Raw genomic sequence first — 25667 nt, 5'->3', positions numbered from 1 at the left:
ATGCCGAAGAATAAGAAGCGGAACACTCCCCACCGCGGGGGCGGCGGGGGCGGCGGCGGCTCAGGGGCAGCTGCGGCCACGACAGGTAGGGCATCCCGGGCGCCGGCGTCCGGGTGGCGGGCCGGGCCGGGCTGGGGCGGGTGGGGTTTGTAGTCCGGCCTCCCTGCGGGCGCTCGCGTCTCCGTGGCGCGGCGTGGCTGGCTAACTACACTTCCCGGCAGGCCCCGGCGCCCGGCTCGGGAGCCGACCAGACTCGGGCGCCGGCTGCGGGGACAGCGAGGACCGGGCCCTGGGGCCCGAGAGCGGGTCGGGCTGGGCAGGGTCCCGGAGCTGCCCCGAGCTCCGCGGGGCGAAGGGCGGGGCAGGCCGGGAGTTGCGTCCGTGCTGTCACCGGCTGCTCGTGACTCCGGCTCCACCATCCGGCGGGTTTGCACCGGCCCTTGCGTCACGCGGCCTAGGCTCTGCGCGCTGGGGCCCGGGTGGCGCAGAGGCGCGCGAGTGGCTTGCATGGCGCCGCCGCCCTGCGCGTCCCGCTGCCCACCTGGCAGGGCGGGAACCTGGGGGCTGGGCCTCCGCCCCATGCTTGCTTGGCGCCTGCCGCCTACGACCACCCCAGGAGCCCTGATCCGCCAGCCCAGCTGCCACCAGCCAAGGCGACCTCCTGCTCCTCGGGGCAGAAACCACGTTGTCCTTTGTGCTGCCTTCTCGAAGCCCTCTGCAGTGAGTCCCGGGTAGGCAGAGGTGGCGAGGAGCTCTGGTTGCAACCGACGGAAAAGTTGAGGGTTCTGTGTCCTCAATGCAAAGTCGAGGCTTTTCCTGGATGAGCACGTGCTTAACTAAATGCATGGTTCTCTACTTAGCATATGGTTAAGAACTCCAACTGGGAAGTCCCTTCTACAAACATCACACTAAACGCTAATGGAGTAGTATTAAGCTGGACATAGTCATCTCTTTTACTACTTGTTTTATTGAGCTTATAGAGTTGAATTTTGGAATGTCCACAAACGTCATCACATATAGCTAATATTAGCCATTCTGGGTTTTTTTTTTTTTTTTTTTTTTGGTGGTACTGAGGGTGGAACCCAGGGGCTTTCCTACCTTCGGGCTATACTCCCAGACCTATTTTATATTTTATTTGGAAACAGGGTCTTACTAAGTTGCTGAGAGCCTCACTCAGTAGCTGAGGCTGGGTTCAAACCTGTGTGATCCTCCTGTCTCAGCCTCCCAAGCGCGGGGATTACAAGCGTGGGCCACCATGCCCGGCTCAATTGCCCATCTTTGATCCTCAGAAAGATGTGCCTTCGTTCACCAAATGGTGAATATACCAGTTATCTTGTTTCAGATTGTTGGAAACTGGCATTTTTTTTTTCTTTTTTGGTGGTACTGGGGGTGGAACCCAGAGGCTTTCTACCTCCGGGCTATACTCCCAGACCTTTTTAATATTTTATTTGGAAACAGGGTCTCACTAAGTTGCTGAAAGCCTCACTAACTAAGTAGCTGAGGCTGGCTTCAAACCTGTGTGATCCTCCTGTCTCAGCCTCCCAAGTGCGGGGATTACAAGCGTGCGCCACCACGCCCAGCTTGGAAACTGGCATTTAAAAAGTTTTTTTTTTTTTTTACAGGATTTATGACAGCCTGAAAATTGTGATCATATATTAAACATTTAATAATTGGCAATGGGGATGGATAATTATAAATTCAGTTATTCTCATTGTTTTGAATTACTTTTTTTTTGTTTGAACGCTCTCTGAGTTAATGCAATCCATTCTTTACCAAGATGCAAAATAAAGTTTAAGTTTCTGGCATCTAGTTGCTCTGGACGAATTGAGTCTACCTCTTATCTCTGTATTTCAGCTTATTTTCATCTGAAATCAACACACAAATTCTGCCTAGAAGACCCTTAATTATTTTTCTTTAACCTTGTTCTTTTATTAATAGTGGTCTCTGTATCACAAAGCTTTGTTTTCTTCTGAAGCTTCCTGGCCAGCCTCTTTCCTTTCTTGTACAGTATTTACTGAAGAGGCCACTGGTGGCTGTGGAGGAATTTAGATTTCATCTCAAAGCTCATTGGTATCTATCATTGCCTTACCACTGCTGCTTTTTTAAAAGTTACTCTTAGCCGGTCGTGGTGGCCCATGTTTGTAATCCCAGCATTTGGGAGGTTGAGACAGGAGGATCTGTTTGCAGACAGCCTCAGCTACTTAATGAGGCCCTCTGCAACTCAGTGAGACCCTGTTTCAAAATAAAGAATAAAAAATTGGGCAGGGGTCTGAGGTCAAATGCCTCAGGGTTCCATCCCAGACACACACACACACACACACACACACACACACACACACACTCTCTCTCTCTCTCTCTCTTTCTCTCTCTCACACACACACACACTTTTTTAGTGGATAAGATACATTTAAACACTGCAATAAAGCATAGACAGTAGGAACATATATATGCAAATGAAAGTAATTGGTTATAAAACTGTACATGCTTTGAATTTTTTGGAAATTTACATTAGGATTCGCTAACAGATTGCCTCTTGCAAGTGGGACGGGGAAAGGTATGGCCCTCCTACCTCCGGGCTATACTCCCAGACCTATTTTTTATATATTTTTTTATTTGGAAACAGGGTCTCTTGGGAAAGGTATGGCCCTCCTACCTCCGGGCTATACTCCCAGACCTATTTTTATATATTTTTTTATTTGGAAACAGGGTCTCTTAAGCCAGTGAGGCTGGCTTCAGACCTCTGCGACCCTCCTGTTTCCACCTCCTGGGGATTACAAGCCTGCGCCACCAAGCCCGGCAAAATTTACTTTTACTTACGAACAACTTATATGGTAGATATTTTTACTTCTTAAGCCAGTAATTATAAGTTTTTTCAATAATGAGATAATTCATACAATTTTTGTCAGACTAATCTCTCTATGATAAAATTTTCCATCAACCCCAGTTTTTGTTTTCTTGTTTTTAATAGCATTTAGAAGAAATGACATTTATTTTATTTTATTTATTTTTTGGTACTGGGGATGGAACCCAGGGAAATTCTACTTCCAAGCTACACCCCTAGGCCTATTTATTTTTTACTTTTTATATTGAAACAGGGTCTCACTGAGTTGCAAAGGGCCTCACTCAGTATCTCAGGCTGTCTGAGAACTGCTATCCTCCTGTCTCAGCCTCCCAAATGTAGATATTACAAGTGTGTGCCACCATGCCCGGCCACAAGAAATGGGATTTAAATGAGATCTCCACTAAATAAGCAAAGAAATAACCCACTTATCTTCATCACTTTAATGTGCTTTCCATTGAGAGTTACAGGAAGAGTGGAAGTTACATGAAGCTAAGAAAATTGACCTCTCACACAAGTATGCATTCTTCTTTCATACTACTGTAATTTGAAGAGAGCATTTTGTGTGCATGTGTGGTACTAGAGATTGAAGTCAGGCCTTGTGCATGCTGGACAAGCTCTGAAGAGAACACTGAGAAAGAAATAATCCTGATAGTAAACCCTCTCAAAATAAGGACTTCATGTGTCTAGAGTGTCATATCATTAATGGCACTTAAGATCACAGGTTGAATTTGACCTAGGTTTTTTAAAAGTTTCTTTTCATCCAGGAGTGGTGCAAATTGCACTTGTAATCCCAGTACTTGGGAGGCTGAGACCCGAGGATTTTTGTTCCAGGACAGCTCAGCTACTTAGTGAGGCCTTCTGCAACTTAGTTGAGACTCTGTTTCAAAATGAAGAATAAAAAATAGGGCTGGGGGTGTAGCTTGGAGTAGAATGGCCCCTGGGTTCCATCCCCAGAACTGCAAGCAAAAAAAATAAAGTTATTTTTTCCCTTATTATTGGAAAGAAGCCATTGAATCTGATGTGTCAAGAGAAAGGAACTGAATAAAAACTGCATAGTAGTATTCTTAGAAATAGGCTGAATATGAAAAATTAAAATATAAATTGGCTTGTGAATAAATGTAGTAAAAGTAAGCAGATGATGCTCAACTATTGTCCTGACTTCTGGTCATGAAGGCAGACCAGAAATAAAGTATGATGTCATAAGTCTTTGTTTCTAACTTAAGCACTATCATTAGGAAATTTTAGAAACTTGGCTTCATTACTTATTCCTTATGTTTCATGACTTTGGCATTACTTTCGCACTTGGCAAGCAAACTGGAAGGCCCTTGATTGATATGTTAATTTGAAAATCTAGTGCATTCTCTGTTTTGATTTAGAAGAAAACACAGCCAGGTCTGTGGCGCACTCTTGTAATCCCAGAATTTGGGCAGCTGAAGCAGGATGATCCTGGTTGGCAGATACCCTCAGTTACTGCTTAGTGAGGCCTTTTGCAATCAGTGAGACCTGTTTCAGAATAAAGAAAAAATAGGACTGGGGGTGTAGTTCGGAGGTAGAATTCCCCTGGGTTCCATCCCCAGTACTTCCAAAAAAAAAAAAAAAAAAACCTAACAACAACAAAATACCTCTCTAAGTTACATAACAGGTTTAAACTTAGAGGATTTTAGGGGCCAGGATGTACCTCAGTGGCAAAGCACTTGCTTTGCAGCTGTGGCGCTCTGGGTTCCATCCCCGGTTCCAAAGACAAAAAAAAAAAAAAAAAAAAGAACCCCTTTAAGGAAAAAAAAAGCTAAGAATAAAAGCACAGGATTTTAAAAACCTTGACGTAGTAAATAACATGATGTGTTTGGTACAGTCTCTGAGTTTACAAATAAGGGAAACCGGATTAAGGAAAATCGGGTGACTCAAGGTCACTTGGTACAGATTTGGGACTCTTGTTGACTCAGTGTTCATTGTAATTCACAATTACATAACCTTTTCATAGGAAATTCCTAAATTTTGAATCTCTTCCTTAAATTAATGTAATTGAGAGAAATAGTTTTTAAAGGGGGATTATTTTTAGTAACAGCATTGACATTTTAAAATTCTTGAATATAATGAAACTTTTAAAGGTAATTTATTGAACAAGGTTTTTATGATGTACTATATACCCCAAAATTTCATTTTAAGTCTTCCCTTTTTTTCTTCCTCTTCAAATTTATCTGTTTATTTATTTATTTTGCAGTACTGGAGCTGGAACCCAAGGACATGCTACCTCTGAGCTATACCCCCAGCTCTATTTTTTATTCTTTATGTTGAATCAGGGTCTCAACTGAGTTACAAAGGGCCTCCTCACTAAGTAGCTGAGGCTGTCTGTAAACCACGTTTCTCCTGTCTCAGCCTCCCAAATGCTGGGATTACAAGCGTGTGTCACCATGCCCAGCTTGAAATTATTTCCTTCTTTATTTATTTATTTATTTTTTTGCGGTACTGGGGATGAAACTCGGGGGCATTCTACCTCCGAGATATATCCCCTGCTCTATTTTTTATTGTTTCTTTCTTTTTTTAAAACTATCTTCCCTTAACTTCCTAATTCTCTTTAACATAAGACATGTGTAACTAAGTCTGGACAATTTCATTGGAAAACACATTTAAGTGTTCTGTTCTTGTGGTGGTCTTTGACAATACTCCAGGTAGAAATCTATTTTCATAGTGTTCATGATTTGAAATTATCATTTGGAAGTAATTTTTTCAACTTGTGTATCCGTTTTTGTATCATCAAATACTAATGTCTTTTGTTAGATGATTGATTTCTGAAGTTGATATGTATTGTATTTAATAGTTGGTGCTCTGACTTGAATTGACATGTTTTAGGAAATTTAAATGAATTTTATGATATCTCTTTAAAAATAAATTTTTGTTTTTATTACTGGATTTCTCTTAAGTAAACCTAAAAATTCTTATATTTCACATTTACATATATAAGAATAAAATCATTTTTCTTTTTTTACCTAATAGGTGGCCAGCATCGAAATGTTCAACCTTTTAGTGATGAAGATGCATCCATTGAAACAATGAGCCATTGTAGTGGTTACAGTGATCCTTCCAGTTTTGCTGAAGATGGTATGGTGTGTGTGTGTGTGTGTGTGTGTGTGTGTGTGTGTGTGTGTATGTGTGAAAAGAATGTGAGAGAGGGTGGTTCTGGGGATTGAACTCAGGGGCATTCTACCTGAGCTACGTCCCCAGCCCTGTTTTATGTTTTTGTTTTGAAACAAGGTTTTGCTAGACTGGTGAGAGTCTTACTACTTGCGGAGGCTGCCCTTGAACTTGTCATCCTCCTCTTAAGCCTTCCAAATACTGGGATTATAGGTGTGCGTCATGTGCCTAGCTAAAACTTACAGTTTAGATAAAAAGATATCTTAGGTGGAGGAATTCTTATAGCTAAGGTATGCTACTATTCCCCCCATCTGCTTTTTTCCTACTTAGATCTCAGTGGTTGTCTATATTCTTCCTTAGCACCAGAAGTCCTTGATGAAGAAGGAACTCAGGAAGACTTAGAGTACAAGTTGAAAGGGTTAATTGACCTAACCCTGGATAAGAGGTAGGAATCATTAAAACATTCCATTCTGGGTAGAATTATGAAAAACTCTGAAACTATTAAAAACTCTTTGCTGAGATGTTTGATTGAACGTGTGAAGTTCTCTAATAGAACACTTCGTTTTTCTAAAGCTTGATTTGTTTACTTGGATGATTTAATGTTTCTTGTTCCTCATGCCTTTTTTTTTTTTTTTTTTTTTTGTGGTACTGGGGTTCCTGGAAGCCCTTCTACCTCCGGGCTACACTCCCAGACCTATTTTTACATTTTTATTTGGAAACAGGATCTCCTAAGCCAGCGCGCGCGGCTGGCTTCGAACCTGCGCGATCCTCCTGTCTCTGCCTCCCAAGCGCGGGGATTACAAGCGTGCGCCACCACGCCCGGCTGTTCCTCGTGCCTTTTAATGTGGGTAGCAACATGCCACTAGAGTTTAGATTGATTTGAATTAGTTATTGTTCTAACATAATAGCCCATATGTGACTGTATTTGGTTATTATTTAAATAGATTTGTTGAATTAAAACTGAGTCTTCAACTAGAAATAACAACTAAACTATGCTTTAAGCCACCTGTCCACTTGTTTTGTTATAGACATGAAAAATATCAAAGCTAAGTTGTCTCCATTGTAGCTCTGGAACTGACTTCAGGGATGGAATTACAAAGCTCAGAATATACAAACATGAGTTCTAGACTTTTGCAATGTTAAAAATATGAATTTAGCCAGGCATGGTGGTGCATGCTTTTAATCCCAGTATTTAGGAGGCTAAGACAGGAGGATTACATGTTCAAGGCCAGCCTTAGCTACTTAGTGAGGCCCCCTGCAACTTAGTGAGACCTGTTTCAAAATAAAGAATAAAAAATAGGACTGGGGGTATAGTTTGGAGGTAGAATACTTCTGGGTTCCATCCCTAGTACCACAAAAAAAAGTTTAAAAAATATGAATTTACTTAAAACTGTAATATAGGAGAATGTATCTTGTACATTGAAATCATAAAATATGTAGTCAAAACTGTGGCTATCAAGCTAATAAATAAAAATACTGTGATATAAAGCAGCTTAAAGTATTTTGTGTGTATTTATGATGTTATAGATGAAAATTATATTAAAATATTTAGGCCTTGATGGTGAATAAAAAGATGTAAAGGTTTGGTAAGCTATGTTTTTAAGGCATCAACTAATGGTACATGCCCAGCTAGATCATTTTGCATTTTGTTTTAAATAGTGCAAAGACAAGGCAAGCAGCTCTTGAAGGTATTAAAAATGCATTGGCTTCAAAAATGCTTTATGAATTTATCCTGGAAAGAAGAATGACATTAACTGATAGCATTGAACGCTCTCTAAAGAAAGGTAATATCCTTATTTGAGTCTGGTACAGAATAATGGCTTTGCTGTTTTCTTTGTAAAATCATTTAATGACACAGAAAGGTATCTTACTATTTATGATTGTCAAAGAATGTACTATGCTTAAAATTCAGAATGAGATTTTTTAGAACCCTTGTTTTTGTTTATGTGATTAGCAGATTGAAATTAGAAAGAATGGGGTAGATTGTCATTCGCTGTATTGTAAGAGATGTTTGTCACCTTCACATTGGATAAGGAAGGCTCAAAAGTGTATATCAGAGGTCAACATAAAGTATTTTTTCAAAAGACTTTTTCATTTTCTAAACTTGTAAAAGTATCATCATCTTGCTCAGTTTCTTTGTACTTATATAAAATATTTGTTGTACCTGTAGATGACAGTCTTTTTAGGACAGCCATTAGAATATTTGAGTTCTGGAACTTTGTAATAGAAATTCTGAAATTCATACAGATAATAGAATTTTTGAGAATAAAGAGAGCCAGGCATGGTGGTGCATGCCTGAAATCCCACAACATGGGAGGCTGAGACAGGTGGTTTGCAGGTTCAAGGCCATTCCAAGCAACTTAGGTGAGACCTTGTTTCAAAAAATAAGTGGGGCTGGGGTGTAGCTCAGTGTGAGTGCCCCTGGTTTCAATTCCCAGTACCACAAAAAAGAAAAAAGAGACCTTAAAGATTAAGTCCAGTGTCAGTATACTGTTTCAGTTTTAGGAACCACCAGAGTTAAAACGATTTGTACCTGCCAGTTCACTTATATTGTCAAATACATTATGAAAATAATTACCTTCTATTATTGCTTTATTGATAAAATCTAGCACCAAAAATTCAGGAACCACAGTTCTTTAAATGGAATGAACTTTATGTGCCTATTGTTCTTATTTTGCGTCAGGGGAAAGCTTTGTCATGAATGAACCCCTTGTTTAAGTTCATCTCTCATTACACAGAATAAGGAAAGGTGTAGGCAAAGTGAGGTGGCTGTTAGCTTATATAATCTTTTAATGGTGTGCTTGGTAGCAAAGCCAGTTCTTTTGAGAGAACACCGTGGCTCTCCCCCTCCCTGCCAGTAGAGGGGATTGAACCCAGGGCCTTGAGCATACTAGGCAAATGCTCTACCAATGACATCCCCACCTGTAGTTAACTTTTTGTGTGTGTGTGTGGTTCTGGCGATGGAACCCAGGGGCATTCTACCTCTGAGCTACATCCCCAGCTCTATTTTTTATACTTTATTTTGAAACAGGATCTCACTGAGTTGCAAAGTAAGTACTCACTAAGTGTCTAAGGTTGTCCAGGAAATAATAATCCTTCTGTCTCAGCCTCCCAAATGCTGGAGTTACAAGCATGTGCCACCACATTCAGCTTCTGTATTTTAATTTTTATCTTTTTTTTTTTTTTTTTTTTTTTTGCGGTACTGGGGATGGAACTGAGGGACAGGGCAGTGCTAACCTCCAAGCTCCACCACCCAGCCCATTTTTTTTTTTTAAATCTTTCTTTTGAAACAGGGTCTCACTGAGTTGGAAATGGCTTCACTAAGAGCTAAGGCTGTCCACCAGTTGCCATCCTCCTGTCTCAGCCTCCCAAATGCTGGGATTACAAATGGGTGTCACCACGCCTGGCTGCATAAAACTTATTTTTAATCCCTTTTTCTTTAAAAAATTTTTGGAAGGGAAACTTAAAAAATTAAGGAGATTAACTCAAGGGCTACTTGAACAAGGTTTATATGAGTGGCTTACCGTGTTGAAAGGCAGAAATTGATGTGACACACCTAATTTTGTAGTTGAAAAAATTTAATGTTATTAAAAAACTTATTAAGACTGAAGATAATTTGTCCTGGTTGTGCCATGGCTTCTTTATAGGGAAGAGTGATGAGCAACGAGCGGCTGCGGCCCTAGCATCTGTTCTTTGTATTCAGTTGGGCCCTGGAATCGAAAGTGAAGAGATTTTAAAAACTCTTGCACCGATCCTAAAGAAAATAATTTGTGATGGGACAGCTAGTATCCAGGCTCGGCAAACTGTAAGTATAAGATTTTTCTTTCTTTCTTTTCTTTTCTTTTCTTTTTTTTTTTTTGTTTGTTTGTTTTTTTGTGGGTCTGGGGATGGAACCCAGGGGTATTCGACCTCCGAGCTACACCCCCTGCCCTATTTTTTATTCTTTATTTTGAAACTGGGTCTCACTGAGTTGCAAGGGGCCTCATGAAGTAGAGTTTAGGCTGTCCATGAACTGCGATCCTCCAGTCTCAGCCTCCCAAATACTGGGATTACAAGCATGCGCCACCACGCCCGGCAAGATTTTTCAGTTTATAGATCTATCTAGGTATGACACTTTGACATAAATAGTAGGTTCTTAGTAATGTTATTAATATTTTATTATTTGCCTTAGTTTTAGTGAACAAAATATGACAAGTTGTTTTCTTAAATGTTGTGACACTCAAAGGAACATACCTAGAGAGGGGTTCCTGTAATTGTTAAAGATTATATTCAGATAAATATTTTGAGTAATTTAGGATGACTAGAATAAAATACAGGTAAAAAAAGATAAATTTGTCACTGCATCTGTTTATTTTCTTTAAAGAAGGTAGATTCCAGAGCAGAGTTTTTTTGTTTTCTTTCTTTCTTTCTTTCTTTCTTTCTTTCTTTCTTTCTTTCTTTCTTTTTTTGTCTGCATAAGTTTGGGGATCTAGATAATGTTCACTGGATTTTTTTTATTCTTAGCATAATTAATTTTGGCTGCTGTGTCTTATAAAAGTTCTATGAAAAAGCTTCATTTGGGTAGACATAGGAATCTCTGAAGCTCTGGCATGTGAAAAAATCATCTATTTGGGGTTTGAGAAAGGTTTCACTTTCTAATTGCTTAATACTTTTAAGTAGTTTGGAAAATTATTTAAATTTTATGATATTTCTACTCTTCTTTGCTTATTTATTGGAAGCTGGTTTGCTTTAAAAATTTTCATAGTGGAAGCCGGGCGTGATGGCGCTCGCTTGTAATTCCCGTGCTTGGGAGGTAGAGACAGGAGGATCGCACTGGTTCAAAGTCAGCCTCACTGGCTTAAGAGACCCTGTTTCCAAATAAACATATAAAAAAATAGGTGTCTGGGAGTGTAGTCTGGAGGTAGAAAGGTTTCTAGGAACCCAGTACCACCAAAAAAAATTTTTTTCATAGTGGATTCTTCATATAAACCAATGAATTTAACACATAGTGAATTTTAACACGTAAAACCATGTATGAATTGTAATATGTTTTAAAGGTTTTTCATAATGAGAGTGGGCCTCCTTATTGCAAATAGCTGAGCTTCATCTTTGAATTTAGTAAGTTAAGTCATAGGCTGTGGAGCTGCAATAGATGCATTCAATTGCATACATTGTCCCTTCCAGTTTTATGAATTAAGGGAAGACCCACCCATAGGAGTAGAATCATTTTTCTAAAGTTATGAGTTTGGTAATAGAGTATCGTCTGAAACCAACCTTTCCCTGACTCTTGTTCCAGTGTTCTTTTTCTCCCACTTCATAGAATGCTTGAGATATAGTAGTTGAGAAAATTTTCATATTGAGTTAAAAGCATAGGATTTATACGAAAACTACAAATATTAATATCTGTATATTTTATTTTTTTAGTGTGCAGCTTGCTTTGGTGTTTGCTGTTTTATTGCCACAGATGACATTACTGTAAGTAGAAGACCTTTTGACTCATATTCAATTATTTTTAATTTATGATGGTTATCTTACTTTATATTATTGTGCATTAGGAGCTGTATTCAACTCTGGAATGTTTAGAAAACATCTTCACCAAGTCCTATCTGCAAGAGAAAGACACTAATGTTACTTGCAGCACCCCTAATACAGTGCTTCATATCAGCTCACTTCTTGCATGGACGTTATTACTGACCATATGCCCAATCAATGAGGTGAAGAAAAAGTTGGAGATGTATGTGCTTTTGGTTTCATATTTTATAAAAACAGTTGATGTAACTGGTTGCGCTCACATAGTAATGACTAATTATTTTTTAGGCATTTCCATAAACTTCCAAGCCTCCTTTCTTGTGATGATGTAAACATGAGAATAGCTGCTGGCGAATCTTTGGCACTTCTTTTTGAATTGGCCAGAGGAATGGAGAGTGTAAGTATATCTACTGGCAGAGGAAAAAGCTTGTACCACAGAACCTTTATTCCATTATTACCGTCACATTTAAGAACTGGAAAATAAGTTAGGACCGTGGCCAACTAAAAAGTCTGTTGACTGATTGCTCTGCTTCTTCGTGCTGGTGATATTATACTTTCTTTTTATTTTTATTATTTATTTATTTTGGGGGGGGCAGTACTGGGGATGGAACCCCGGGGCATTTTACCTCTGAGTTACACCCCCAGCCCTATTTTTTACTCTTTATTTTGAAACAGGGTCTCACTGAGTTGCAAAGAGCCTCACTAAATAGCTGAGGCTGTCCATGAACCCTGATCCTCCAGTCTCAGCTACTCGAATGCTGGGATTACAGTGTGCACGATCATGTCCAGCTTATACTTTCTTTTTTAATTAAAAAATTTTAAATTTATTACTCTTTTTGTAGTGGGTATTAAACCCAGGGACATTCCACCTCCAAGCTACATCCCAGCTCTTCTTATTTTTTGTTTTGAAGCAGGGTCTAGGTTGTTGAGAGTCTCTGTTCCTGAGGCTAGTCTTGAACTTTCGACCCTCCTGTCTCAATTGACTATGAGGTCCCGAGTACGATGATGATGATGATGATGATGATGATGGTGATGATGATGGTGATGATTTGTGGTACTGGGGATGGAACCCAGGGGCTTCCTATCTCCGAGCTTTTCCCTAGCCCTATTTTTTATTCTTTATTTTGAAACAAGGTCTCACTGAAATGTAAAGGGCCTCACTAAGTAGCAGAGGCTGGCTGCAAACCACAGTCCTCCTGTCTCAGCCTCCCAAATGCTGAGATTACAAGTGTGTGCCACCACACCTGGCCCAAGTATACTGGGATTATAGATGTGCACCACCACGCCTGGCTTGATCGACTTTCAAGAGCACGAATGAGTGGGGGTTGTTAGAGCAGTTTTTGCTCTCTATAGAACTCAAGTGTAGGGATGGTCTGCTATTCATAGGGAGGTTGTGTGTAGTGTGATATGTATAGAAATGCATGGACTTCTCAAATACCTAACGTTACGGTAAGTCATACGTGATGCTTTATAATAAATATCAAGTGGACAAAGTACTCGGTCGGTATAAGTATGTGATGAGGTGAGTTTAGTTACTGTCACGTGACATCACCTTTTAGAGTAGTGCTTTTCCCATCTCCTGCCACTCGTGGATGTTGGTTACCCTCGTCTGGCTCTCAGAGGTATTTGAATTTGTGATAGTTTAATCAACTGTCAGTTTGCTTGCTATTTTTTGTGATGTACTACTGTAAGTCCTGTGTTCAGGAAACCTTTGTGTCAGGAAAATTGGACATTTGGTAACCCTAATTTGTGATCTCTGTTATAAGGATTGCTGAAAGAAAGGATTGCCTCAACCCTTATCACTGGAAAAGGGAATTTGGTTTTAGATATGTGGTTCAGATAATGAGCCAATATTTAAAATTGATGAGCAGCTTTTACTGTGGACACTTTTTTTTATTTTTATTTTTTGTCATGATGACAATATAAGAAGGATCCAGTAAGGAAATCCAAATAACTAAATAGATAGTATTTCTTAATAGGTTCTTTTCTAAGACAGTATTAAGTGAAACCTTCTTTTGCAATTAAAGCAGCTATGTAACAGTGAATATTTCCAAATAGGATTCATACAATGTTCTGGGTACCTGCCATATTTAGTTGTTTGCATTCTATTCTAGGCTTGTATCTAAAAAATGGTTAGGGTTTTATAACATACGTGTGAAGTGTCTGTATCCCTCCTCACCTCCATTTTTTGTGGGGGCAAGCCAGTAGGAATGGAAAGTACGTTAATGCTGTCAGTAGCTAATGATTCCTCTTATGTCAGAAATTGGACTCAAATTTAGCAGTTTAATTTTATTGAGCTAGTTAATGGCTCCTTAACCTCAAAGCACAGAAACCAGATGTCCTAATATTTAGTCTTGCATTCCTCTACTGACAAGAAATGATAACTTAATTTTTCCTCTGAAATACATCTTAGAAGTGAAGTAAAAAGGCAGTTTAAAGTATACATCTTAAATTTAAGTTTATATAAACATATTACTCTTCACTTAATAAGTTTTATTTTGTTCTTAATAAATTATATGTGGTAATCAAGAGAACTTATCTAAACATGTTAATAAGACTTAAGTCCTTGTCCAAGGACAAAAGTGAAATGAGTTGCAAACACAGCCTACACTGTTCATTTTAAAAAGTATATGAGCTTTTCACGTGTGTAGTGGCGGTGGTTATAGGGTATTTAAAGGTTAGCTAAATCAGGGCTGGGGATATAGCTCAAGTGGCAGAGCATGCATAAGGCCTTGGGTTAAAAAATTAAATTATAGGATTGATGAAATACATAGGAATATTTAAAACAGAGTTAAAACAAATGGGTAGCATTGAATTATTCAGAGTCTTTTACTAACATAATTGTTTAATGATGTTAATAGTATATTATTATTATTATTATCATTGTTGTTAGGGAAATTTATTCATTTTATTTATTTTTTGAAGGTACTGGGGGTGGGACCCAGGGGTTTTTCTACCTCCGGGCTACACTCCCAGACCTATTTTTTTAATACTTTATTTAGAAACAGTCTAAGTTGCTGAGAGCCTCACTAAATAGCTGAGGCTGGCTTGAACCTGTGCGATCCTCCTGTCTCAGGATCCCAAACAGCTGGGATTACAAGCATGCGCCAGCACACCCAGTTTATTAACCTGAAAATTTAGCATTGATGAATTCTGTCTGAGATACTTGAAAAGTTCTGAAGAGGTGGCTTGTAGATCGGATTTTAAAGAATGAGTTGGTTAGATATTAATAACTTTGTTCAAAATTGAAATTAGGAATTATTGAAGCTGGGTATAGCAGCACACACTTGTAATTCCAGCATTTGGGAGGCTGAGACCAGAGGATAATGGTTTGCAGCCCCCCTCAGCTATTTCATGAGGTCCCTTGTAACTCAGTGAGACCTAGTTTCAACATAAAGAATAAAAAATAGGGCTGAGGGTGTAGCTCGGAGGTAGAATGCCCCTGGGTTCTATCCCCAGGGCCGCCAAAAATAAGAAAGAAAGAAAGAAATGAGGAATTATCACTCCTCTGTCTCCTCTGTGAGTGCTCTTTTAGGTCTGTGTTTACCATATACCCAGGTAGGTAAGATGGCTCTGGAGCATGCACCCTAGGTTCACATCTCTCTCCCACCCTTACTGGTTGGATGATTAGGGGAGTTTCTCTGTGCTTTAATGTCTTTATTGTTAAAATGGAGGAAATAATAATAGCTACCTCAAAAAGTTGTTGAGGACACATGATAGTAGAGCAGAAGTGATAGCTGTTGTAATGTTGACCTAATTGAGTCTTGCCTTCGTTCTCCAGGAGGGGTCTGCTGGTAGCCTTTTGGGAACTCTGGGGTAACAAACTATTAGATGGGCAGAATAATAGATTCTGAGGGCAGATAATGTGCTGGTCTGAGCCTGACTCAGGAAAACATACCATTTTATTGTCCAGTATTCCCCAACTCTCCCTATTTCAGCCCCTAGCTAATCTGACCAGGAAATACTGCAGTGTGAATAGAGAGAGAAAATAATCCAAAGACTTGCCACTCTTCAGGTGGCTAAATCTGATATCCCTGAGACTAAGAAGCAGCAACTCAACATTATTGTGTTTCCTAAGTTGTGTGTAGGGTAACTGACCCTGTGTAAAAAAGTCTTCATACCTTGACAAAGGTGTTCTCCCTCATATAATTAGCAGGGATTGAAAGAAGTATTTGTGCTTGAAGAGTAACATAAAAACATTCTAGAGATAATGTTTAACATTTTGCAGTGAATTGTGGAGGAACCAGATTCTGTTTTAATGTTAAACTTCCATATATTTTTTACTTTTTTTTTCTTTTCCTTTACCGTATTGGGATCAAACCCAGGGACTCATGCGTGCTAGGCAGGTGCTTTACCAATGAGCTACATCCCCAACCTATGGTTTTTATTTCTTAGCACTTAAAATAGCTATTCAAGACCTAGCTTACATTCTTTACAGTCAGTTTTTCAGTGACTTCTATACAGAAATAGTAGAAATGATTTTTTTATAACCTTAATTTCACTCTGCCTAAATTCTTCCAAAAGTTTAATGGAGTTTTATTTCATAGTAATTCCATTCAGTTTTTGAAATCATTTAATTTGTTACAGATGTTATTTTAGTATGAAATAATTATCTTCAGCTGACCAGTTTGTGGTATTTGTTTTTTGTTAAACCAGACAGGATATATCAGAACAGTGAGAGCAATTATGAATTAATGGTATTTATGTGCTGTTTTATTTTTTAATATTTCATTTAATCTTTATGGGGATGGAACCCATGGGTATTTTACCTCCAGGCTATGCCCCTAGCTCTATTTTTTCTTTATTTTAAAACAGGGTTTCACCGAGTCGCAATGGATCTCACTAAGTAGGTGAGGCTGTCCATGAACCGTGATCCTTCTGTCTCAGCCTCCCAAATGCTGGGATTACAAGCGTGCGCAACCACGCCTGGCTCATTTAATCTTTATAATCTGTGAAATGTTGATAGTAACTATTTCCTTTTGACATAAGCAAAGGCTCAGATTTCTAATGTAATTATGCCCAAGCTTTTATAGATCTAGATGGTGGATGCTTGTGACCTAAACTTTGATATTTTTATGACATTTTCTACAATTTATATATGATAAAATAGCTTTGTCCAAAGCCAGACCTGGTGGCACATGTTTGTAATCCCAGCATTTGAGAGGATGAGACAGGAGGATCATGGTTTGTGGCCAGCCTCAGCTACTTAGTGAGGCCCTCTGCAACTCAGTGAGATCCTGTTTCAAAATAAAGAATAAAAAATAGGGCTGGGGGTATAGCTCAGAGGTAGAATGCCCCTGGGTTCCATCCCCAGTACTACAAAGAAGAAGAAAAAAAAAGAAAACCCAGCCTTGTCCAGGTGCTTCACAGGTTTATTTTTTAAAAATATAAATTCTATATAAATTTCTCCAAATTTAGAATATTGATATAATGGTTCATGCTTCAGCATTCATTAGCAATTTACATTTTCCTACTTAATCCATAACCATTTTGCATGAAGATATTTCTTTTAATAGATGATATAAGAGATTCAGAATTCTTAAAACTTTTGATCCTGTTGTATATTAATGACTGTGCTGTGATAGGAGTTGACACTTGCTGTATCTCTGGGAGCCTTTTTTTTTTTTTGGTCCTAGAGTGTACAGTTTTATTATAGTTACTGAAAGCTCTAGTAAATGGACTTGTGTTCTGCTTATGGATTACTTTTGTTGTGTTGCTGTATTTTTCCTTGCCTTTTTTAAAAACACATGCTACATATTTTATGGAGATGTTTTCCAAAAACATACATTTTTTCCCCCACGTTTTAGTGTTTTATTGAAATCAATAATTTACTGGCTATAAATTAGACTTTTTTCCATTGCTAAGATTATATCGGAGTTTTTAAATCTCAGCACTGTTGGTACTTTGTGCTGCGTGATTTTTCATGAGTTGGGGCTGTTGAGGGCTGTCTTGTGCATTGTAAGATTTTTAGCAGCATCCCTGGCCTCTCTCTACCAGATGCCAGTAAGCACTCCTCTCTCCCAGTTGAGACAACTAAAAATGTCTCCAGACATAGCCAAATGACCTTTGGGAAGTAAGGTTTTAAACATTTTAAACATTAAATCACATTTATACATTTTTGAGATTAGATATTATATAGTTTGAAGAATGTCCAGAATAAGAACTGTTGTAGCTGGGTGTGGTGGTGCATACCTGTAATCCCAGTGCTTGGGAGGCTGAGAAACGAGGATCATGGTTTGAGGCCAATGTACAATAACTTAGCAAGAACCTATTTTAAAATTAAAAAGAAAATGGGCTGGAGGTGTAGTTCAGAAGTAGAATACCCCTGGTTTCAATTTCCAGTACTAACAAAAAATAGCAAAAATAACTTTACAAATTGTTTTTCTTACTAGAACAAATCAAATTATTAGCCTTAATGCAAAAATAAAGGTTAAATACTTACAAACAACTAGAACAAGAATTTAATCATTTTCTGACTTTTTAGTAAGAAGTGTCTCCTAATTTTAGTTTAGTAAATATAAATAATCCTTAGTTTTTAATGTGGCTATAAAATGAAATTAGAGGATAAAAAACACCACAGGAAAGGAAACTTCTTTTTTCGTGTGTGTATGGTACTGGGGATGGAACCCAGGGGTGTTTACCTCCAAGCTACACCCCCCAGCCCTTTTTTTTTTTTTTTTTTTTTGCGGGTTTGGGGGTGGAACCCAGGAGCATTTGATCTCTGAGCTACACCCCCCAGCCCTATTTTTTATTCTTTATTTTGAAACAGGGTCTCACTAATTTGCAGAGGGCCTCACCAAGTAGCTGAGGCTGTCCATGAACCGCGATCCTCTGGTCTCAGCCTCCTGAATGCTGGGATTACAAAGCGTGCGCCACCACGCCCGGCTGTCCCAGCTCTATTTTTATTCTTTGTTTTTGAAATAGGTTCTCGCTGAGTTGCAAAGGGCCTCACTAAGTAGCTGAGGCTGTCTGCGAACTGCGATCCTCTTGTCTCAGGTTCCCAAATGCTGGGATTACAAGCATGCACCACCACCCATGACTAGGAGACTTCTTAAATATTTACCAGGTTGGTAAGGAAACCTTCAATGAACTTAAGATCATTTTGTAGCTTCCCTTGGGGGAATTAAAGTATCTTTTTGCCTTAAGTAATTTAATGACCTGAATTGTATGCCTTCGGTGCTTTTTGCTTATTTGAAATACAAGAATAAATTAAACGTAAGTGCTTTAAAAAGCATTACTGAGCCTGGTGTGGTGGTGTATACCTGTAATCTCAGTACTTGGGAGTCTGACAGGAGGTATGAGGCCATCCTCAGCAACTTAATGAGACCCTGTTTCAAAATAAAATGTAAAAAGGGCTGGAGGTATAGCTTAGAGACAGAATGCTCCTGAGTTCAGTCCCCAGTACAAAACAAACAACCCAAACAAACAGAATGTACTCTTGAAATAAAAATTAATTGGATATCTGGGAATGAGTGGTTTGAGATTGGGTAGCCAAAGAGTAGAGGCTGTCTTACCCTGCATGTATCTCTCTCTCGCTCTCTCTGAACTTTTTAAAACCCCAGTAATGTCTGATATACAGTGGGAACATAAAAAGTATTTGGATGTATCTGGATATAATTGGAAGGGAATGTTAATTTCTTTGCAATAGTATATCATCTTGTAGTTAGCATTTCCGGATTAAAATTTTGAACATTATTATGAATGTGTTTATCTGTTCCAAAAGCTTTAAACATTTTAAATATTTGTGTTGCTCATTATAGTTGGTTGTTTTTTCCAAAGGTAGATTGTTCTTTGCTAATTCTAGAAGAGTTTTTTTTATAAAAGAAAAAAAACTTCAGTATCAAGTAAAACATTTTTTTTTCCACTTGATCAGGACTTTTTTTATGAAGACATGGAGTCTTTGACCCAAATGCTTAGGGCTTTGGCTACAGATGGAAATAAGCACCGGGCCAAAGTGGACAAGAGGAAGCAGCGATCGGTTTTCAGGGACGTCCTGAAGGCAGTGGAGGTAGGCCTCTTCAGTGCTGTGAGAGCCGCTCAGCTTGGAAATTGAATTGTTTCAGCTGAACTTGACAGTTGGGTTATTTTGTTTGAATGTCATCTTCAACCAAAAATGATTTCCTCATTTTAAGACCAAGCAGAGTTTTAGCAAGTTAAGTGAAGATTATTTTAATGCTGCTATATAAAAGTACTTTATTATTAGGTTTAAAAAAGTAGGGCTGGGGTGTAGCTCAGTGAAGAATGCTTATCTTAGCACACGAAAAGCCCTAGGTTTGATTCCATAGCACTGTAAAAATAAAAGAACAAAAAATAGGTAAAAGACTCATAATAGAGCAATTTCACCTTGTGCTTGACAATATTTAAGCAATGGTGCTTTACACAAACATACTTAGTTCAGTATTTTTTTTTAATGTGCTGTACTGTTTACCCCTCAGGCTTCAACAGCATTACCTTTAAGCAAATACTTATGTGATCTCTAGGAAGACTACAAATAAAAAAAAACTCACCAGGCGTGGTGGCACATGCCTGTAATCTCAGTCCTGGGGAGGCTGAGATAGGAGAATTGTACATTCAAGGACTGCCTCAGCATCTTAGACTCTGTCTCTAGAGATAGTTTCAAAATAAAAAATAAAAAGGACTGAGATGTAGCTCAGAAATAGAATGCCCTAGATTCAATCCTATACACACACCAACATACACCCCACATCCTCACCACCCTCAGCATCTTACCGGCATCTTTCCTTGATGGATATTTTATTTTTTATTTTATTTTATTTTTTGTGGTACTGGTGGTTGAAAACAGGCAGTCTACCTTCAAGCTATACCCTCAGCCCAATTATATTGTTTATTTTGAAACAAGGTCTCACTGGGTTGCTTGAGGCTGTCCTTGAACCTGTCATCCTTCTGTCTCAGCCTCCCAAATACTGGGATTACAGGTATGCATTACCACGCCTGGCTTGACAGATCTTTTAAATGAAGGCTGCTCAGCTGACACAGCAAAATCACACATCTTAGGTGTTAGTGCCACACCATTTCTTTTCATCTAGAAAATCTCATGTATTTCTTAAATTTGCAAGCATTTTGGTTTTCTTTCAGTTCCATTATGCTTAAGAAATTGAATGAGCTTCTTTTTAAGGAAAAATGGAGCCCAAAGGAATAAAAAATAGAAGTAGCAAAGCTGAAATTTGAACCCAGGGTACTGTGTGCTCCTTCAACTGGGCTATAGGTCAAGTCAAGAGAGAAAAAGAGGGAGGGAGGGAGGGAGGGAGGGAGGGAGGGAGAGAGAGAGAGAGAGAGAGAGAGGGGGAGGGAGGGAGGGAGGGAAGGGGGAGGGAGGGAGGGAGGGAGGGAGGGAGAAAGTGTCACTTAGATCTGTTGGTCAGGTCATTGGTGCCCTTTGTAAGAGCACCTTACATGGAGTAGGGGTAGGAGAGAGGCCAGATTCCTGTGGATTGTAAAGTGAGTGGGGGAGTGAGTAAGAGGGTGTGTCCCGACTGTTTAAAAAAGCCTGAGTGTAATGGGAAGGGGAAGGGAGTAGATCGCTGGAATGTAGTGCTGGGTTGTGGGAGGGTTTGTTGTTTTATTTTAGATGCTTAGAGACAGGTTATAGGAGAGAGCTAATGGGAAAGGATATTTGAAAATAAAAGTGAAAGATTAGGATTCACTTTGGAATAGAGTGGAGGGGGTATGGATGGGGGATGAATAGATGAGGGTGCAGATGAGTTTCTAGAGGTTAGGTAGGTAATGAGTTCTCCCGTGGAGTCTTTGTTTTCTGAATTAAGGATGTGTTGAAATAATAGTCTGCTACTATTTTTGAGCTGCTGTTAAACACTAGGTGGTCACTGTGCCTTAGGCACATGCTTCCTCTCCTCCAGTTCCTCTTACATGGAATAGGTATGGGTAGTCATATTTTAGGGCAGAGGAACAGACCCAGTGAGCTGCCTGCTGAAATCACAGCCCGTGCCGGCGTGGCGTGGCGTGGCGTGGCATGCTCTGTAAGCTTTGTGTTCTTTCCCACTGCGTATGCACTGTGTCTTCCTGGGGCTGGGTAGATGTAGGGTGGGTGGTTGGAATGATCTTGTCCTTGAAGTTCTATTGCTTCCTTTCTCTTGTCCCTGTGATAGCTACTCTACTCCTGGTTATTAATATATATATATAAAATTCTTCATGATTCTTAGAATTAAGCAGCCAGGTTTTTTGTTTTGTTTTGTTCGTGTGTGTGTGTGTGTGTGTGTGTGTGTGTGTGTGTGTGTGTGTACTGGGGTTCCTGGAAACCCTTCTACCTCCAGGCTACACTCCCAGATCTATTTTTTTATACTATTTTATTTGGAAACAGGGTCTCTTAGGCCAGCGCGGCTGGCTTCGAACCTGCGTGATCCTCCTGTCTCTGCCTCCCAAGCGCGGGGATTACAAGCGTGCGCCACCATGCCCAGTATAGCAGCCAGTTTTCTTACCAAGTTCTGCCAGCATTCTGGGTGATGTCTTGATCCATTGGGAAAACCCTATGTTATGATTTATTCCAGTGACTTTATTTCCATTTCTTTGGGCCACACTCCCACGGCTCTGTCTTAGCAGTGCTCTTGTGGCTGAGCTGTTCTGTCCCTGAAACCTTAACCTCATGTGCTGCATCTTGTCTTTGTAAACCCAGCCTGAGACTTCTTGTAGCATTCTGCCCTTCTCTTATCCTAGACCAATACTAACGTGTAATCTTTTCTAGTTTCTTGAGTGCTTTGAGGTTTTAAAATGTTCATAACAGTGAAGTTAGGATAGCATTTCTTTTGTTTGTTCACATGTCAGATATATGGAATTGATCAGTTTCAAATTGTATGTATCGGTCCATTTAGAAATTCTTTGTTCTAGCTGGGCATGGTGGTGCACGCTTGTAATCCCAGCATTTGGGAGGCTGAGACAGGAGGATCGTGGTTTGAGGACAGCCTCAGCTACTTAGGCCCTTTGCAAGTCAGTGAGACCCTGTTTCAAAAGAAAGAATAAAAACAGGGCTGGGGGTATAGCTCAAAAGTAGAATGAGTAGAATGAATGCCCTCGGGTTCCATCCCCAGTAAACACACAAAAAAAAATTTTTTTTTTTTTTGTTCTGTAAGGTTACTTTGGGCCATTTTGTGCTTGTAATAATTTTGGCTCTTCTATTGACTAGGAACGTGATTTTCCAACAGAAACTGTTAAATTTGGTCCAGAACGCATGTATATTGATAGCTGGGTCAAAAAACACACCTATGACACCTTTAAGGAGGTTCTTGGATCCGGGCTGCAGTACCACTTGCAGGTGAGTGACATCTTTTCTATGTGTCCCCTTTTAAATGAGGCGGCTGACCTAAATGTAGCTCACTTAGTTGGTTTTTGAAGTTAATCGAATATCCAGAATGCTTCTACATATTAAAAAACAAATTTATTTTTGAAATTAAAATTAAATCTGAAACTTTTTTTTCTTTTTTATATTGTATAAATCTGCAAGAACATAATTGATACTTTGGATGCAAGCAAAGAGCTTCAGATAGCTCCCTTGGAGTCTGTGCCATAGAGGACAGTTTGCTTTTCATACTGAGAAAGAGAAAATGAGTGACCTAGGCGTGCATTCACATGGCCCACGTAACTTAGGTTAGACTCACTATGTAGTGAGCGCAGCTCTGCGTGCTAACTGAGCCTTGTCACCTTTTCTTTCACATAAGTCAAATGAATTCCTTCGCAATGTGTTTGAACTTGGACCCCCAGTGCTTCCTGATGCTGCAACACTTAAAACCATGAAGATTCCTCGCTTTGAAAGGGTAAGCCTTATTTTTGGTTTTAATAGAACTAAATGTGCTAAAGAAAAAGAAACTAAAGCTTTGGTTCTGCCTGATGATACGAACTTAGCCATGTTACTGCTCCACTTGGGAGTTTTTGTTTCACACAGAGTAACTGTACTGAAGGTGCAGAAACTTTATTACAAATTTTACCCATAATGGTTCCATCACTTTTTTTTTTTTTTTTTTTTTTTTTTTTTTTTAGTTGACAACTGGATAAAACTAGTCATGGTTTGTCTTTTTAGCTTGATCAGATTAATTGATGCATTTTTTTTAAAAAAATTTTTTTGGGGTTTTTTTTTTTTTGAGTTTTATTTTATTTTAGGCAGAACTGGGAATTGAACCCAGCAGCAGTTTACCTCCAAGGTACACCCCTAGCCCAATTTTTTTTTATTCTAATTATTGTTTAAGTCAAGCATGGTGGTGCATGCTTATAATCCTGGTACTTGGGAGGCTGCGACAAGAGAATCTGAAGGTTCAAAGACAGCTTGGGCAAGTAGTGAGAATCTTCAACCTAGGGAAACCCTGTTTCCAAATAAGAAATAAAATCAAAATCAGGCTGACACTGTAGCTCGAAGGTAGACTGCCTCTGGGTTCAACCCCCAGTACCACACACAAAAAAAGTTTTTAAAATATGGAGTAGCCATTAAGTATGTTACGTTAAATTTCTTCCTCTTATTGAGCCAAATTAGTTCACTTCTTTCCTTTGTGATTATTTCCTTTTTTTCCTTTTTTATGCGATGATCTTAAAATTTTACTGACCCACCTGTGTTTTCCTTTTCTTCATTTCAGCATTTATATAACTCTGCGGCTTTCAAAGCTCGAACAAAAGCTCGAAGCAAATGTCGAGATAAGAGAGCAGATATTGGAGAATTCTTCTAGATTTTCAACATTTGATAACTATTTTCTAATTTTTTTCTTTTTTATGTTATTCTAATGTATATTAGCTTTAGAGACAAGACAGTTTTTAACTTGGGTCAAGTTAAATAATTTTTGTAGTAGGGATGGATTATATTATAATTTAATGTACAGTATTATAAATGACTAATTCTGATTATTGAATATTTTCTGTAAATAGAATCAGTAAACATGAATAAAATGTAATGTTTGGTCAAATTCTATTTATGAAGTGAGCAAAAAATGATATTTCATTTGATTTCATGATGAGAACAAAGCTGTGTCCTAATTCCTTATACTTTCATTATCAAAAATACTGATTATCATATGCCTACAAGGTATTTAACTTAATATCTTAAACATGAGTTTTGAATGCAGTTTTTAAAGCTAGTTCCTCTGGAAAAGCTGCTGTATTTAAATTTTCAAATGGAATGTAGCTATTTAAATTTTAAATCACTGGAATCAATAAAAGGAATTATACATTGTATGAGACCTTACAGAAGTTGCATTTATAGGCCGTTCATTTCAGCTTTGGGAGTTCATGGTGAATTAGCCTGTGCCAGAAAAATTGCTGGCCCTGACCTCTGAGCGCATAGCACTGTTCTATCTGCTGTATGAGACCTTGTGCTTTTCACTTTGAAATAAACATCTTTGCACACCAAAAATGCTTCTTTCCTAATAGAAGAAATGTTATTTATGACTTTGAGAAACAGCTCAGAGTGACACGAGCCAGATGGGAACGGGATTAGTTGAGAGTTTTATCTGTGTATTTGAAAATATTCAAATAAAATACATCAATATAATATTGGGATTCCAGTGACTGACACAAGAATATTGCTGTTTGGTTGTCCTCATGAGGTTTTGTTTGTGGTACTGGGGGTGGAACCCAGAGGCTTTCTACCTCCAGGCTATACTCTCAGACCTATTTTATATTTTATTTGGAAACAGGGTCTCACTAAGTTGCTGAGAGCCTCACTAAGTAGCTGAGGCTGGCTTTGAACCTGTGCGATCCTCCTGTCTCGGCCTCCCAAGCGCGGGGATTACAAGCATGCGCCACCACGCCCAGCCTGGTATTTTTTATTTTATTTTTTATTTACAAAAAGTTGTAAGCTTTTTGACAATGTGTTGAGATTTAATTATTTAAATTATGTAACTTAAGTGTGTACCGTTTAGAATTCACAAACTTATTTCTTTGATTTTCTTGATGCAGAAAATGGAGGGATGAGCTGGGTGTGGTGGCCCATGCTTGTAATCCCAGTATTTGGGAAGTTGAGACAAGAGGATCACGGTTCACACACAGCCTCAGCTACTTAGCGAGGTCATTTGCAACTCAGACCCTGTTTCACAATAAAAAATTCCCCGCGCTTGGGAGGCTGAGACAGGAGGATCGCGCAGGTTCGAAGCCAGCCTCAGCTGCTTAGTGAGGCTCTCAGCAACTTAGTGAGACCCTGTTTCCAAAAAAATATAAAATGGGTCTGGGAGTATAG

The 25667-nt window shown here is 39.0% G+C and overlaps 1 protein-coding gene across 1 annotated transcript; it reads left to right on the top strand.

Annotated features, from left to right (window-relative positions):
- On the top strand, positions 1–24165 carry IFRD1 (interferon related developmental regulator 1; the record flags this gene model as incomplete). The annotated part of the gene is made up of 12 exons (XM_080701697.1): positions 1–85; positions 5837–5941; positions 6335–6419; positions 7634–7758; positions 9622–9779; positions 11378–11428; positions 11509–11687; positions 11771–11879; positions 19356–19490; positions 22638–22766; positions 23170–23265; positions 24076–24165. 12 exons carry the CDS (start codon positions 1–3, stop codon positions 24163–24165), a joined length of 1347 nt encoding a protein of 448 aa, XP_080557823.1.
- Positions 24166–25667: the final 1502 nt, after the last annotated feature.

Source organism: Muscardinus avellanarius, assembly GCF_963383645.1.
Source record: "Muscardinus avellanarius genome assembly, chromosome: 9".
NCBI classification, from domain to species: domain Eukaryota; kingdom Metazoa; phylum Chordata; class Mammalia; order Rodentia; family Gliridae; genus Muscardinus; species Muscardinus avellanarius.
Note: the sequence above shows the minus strand (reverse complement) of the source record. Positions and strands in the feature narration are given on the sequence as shown.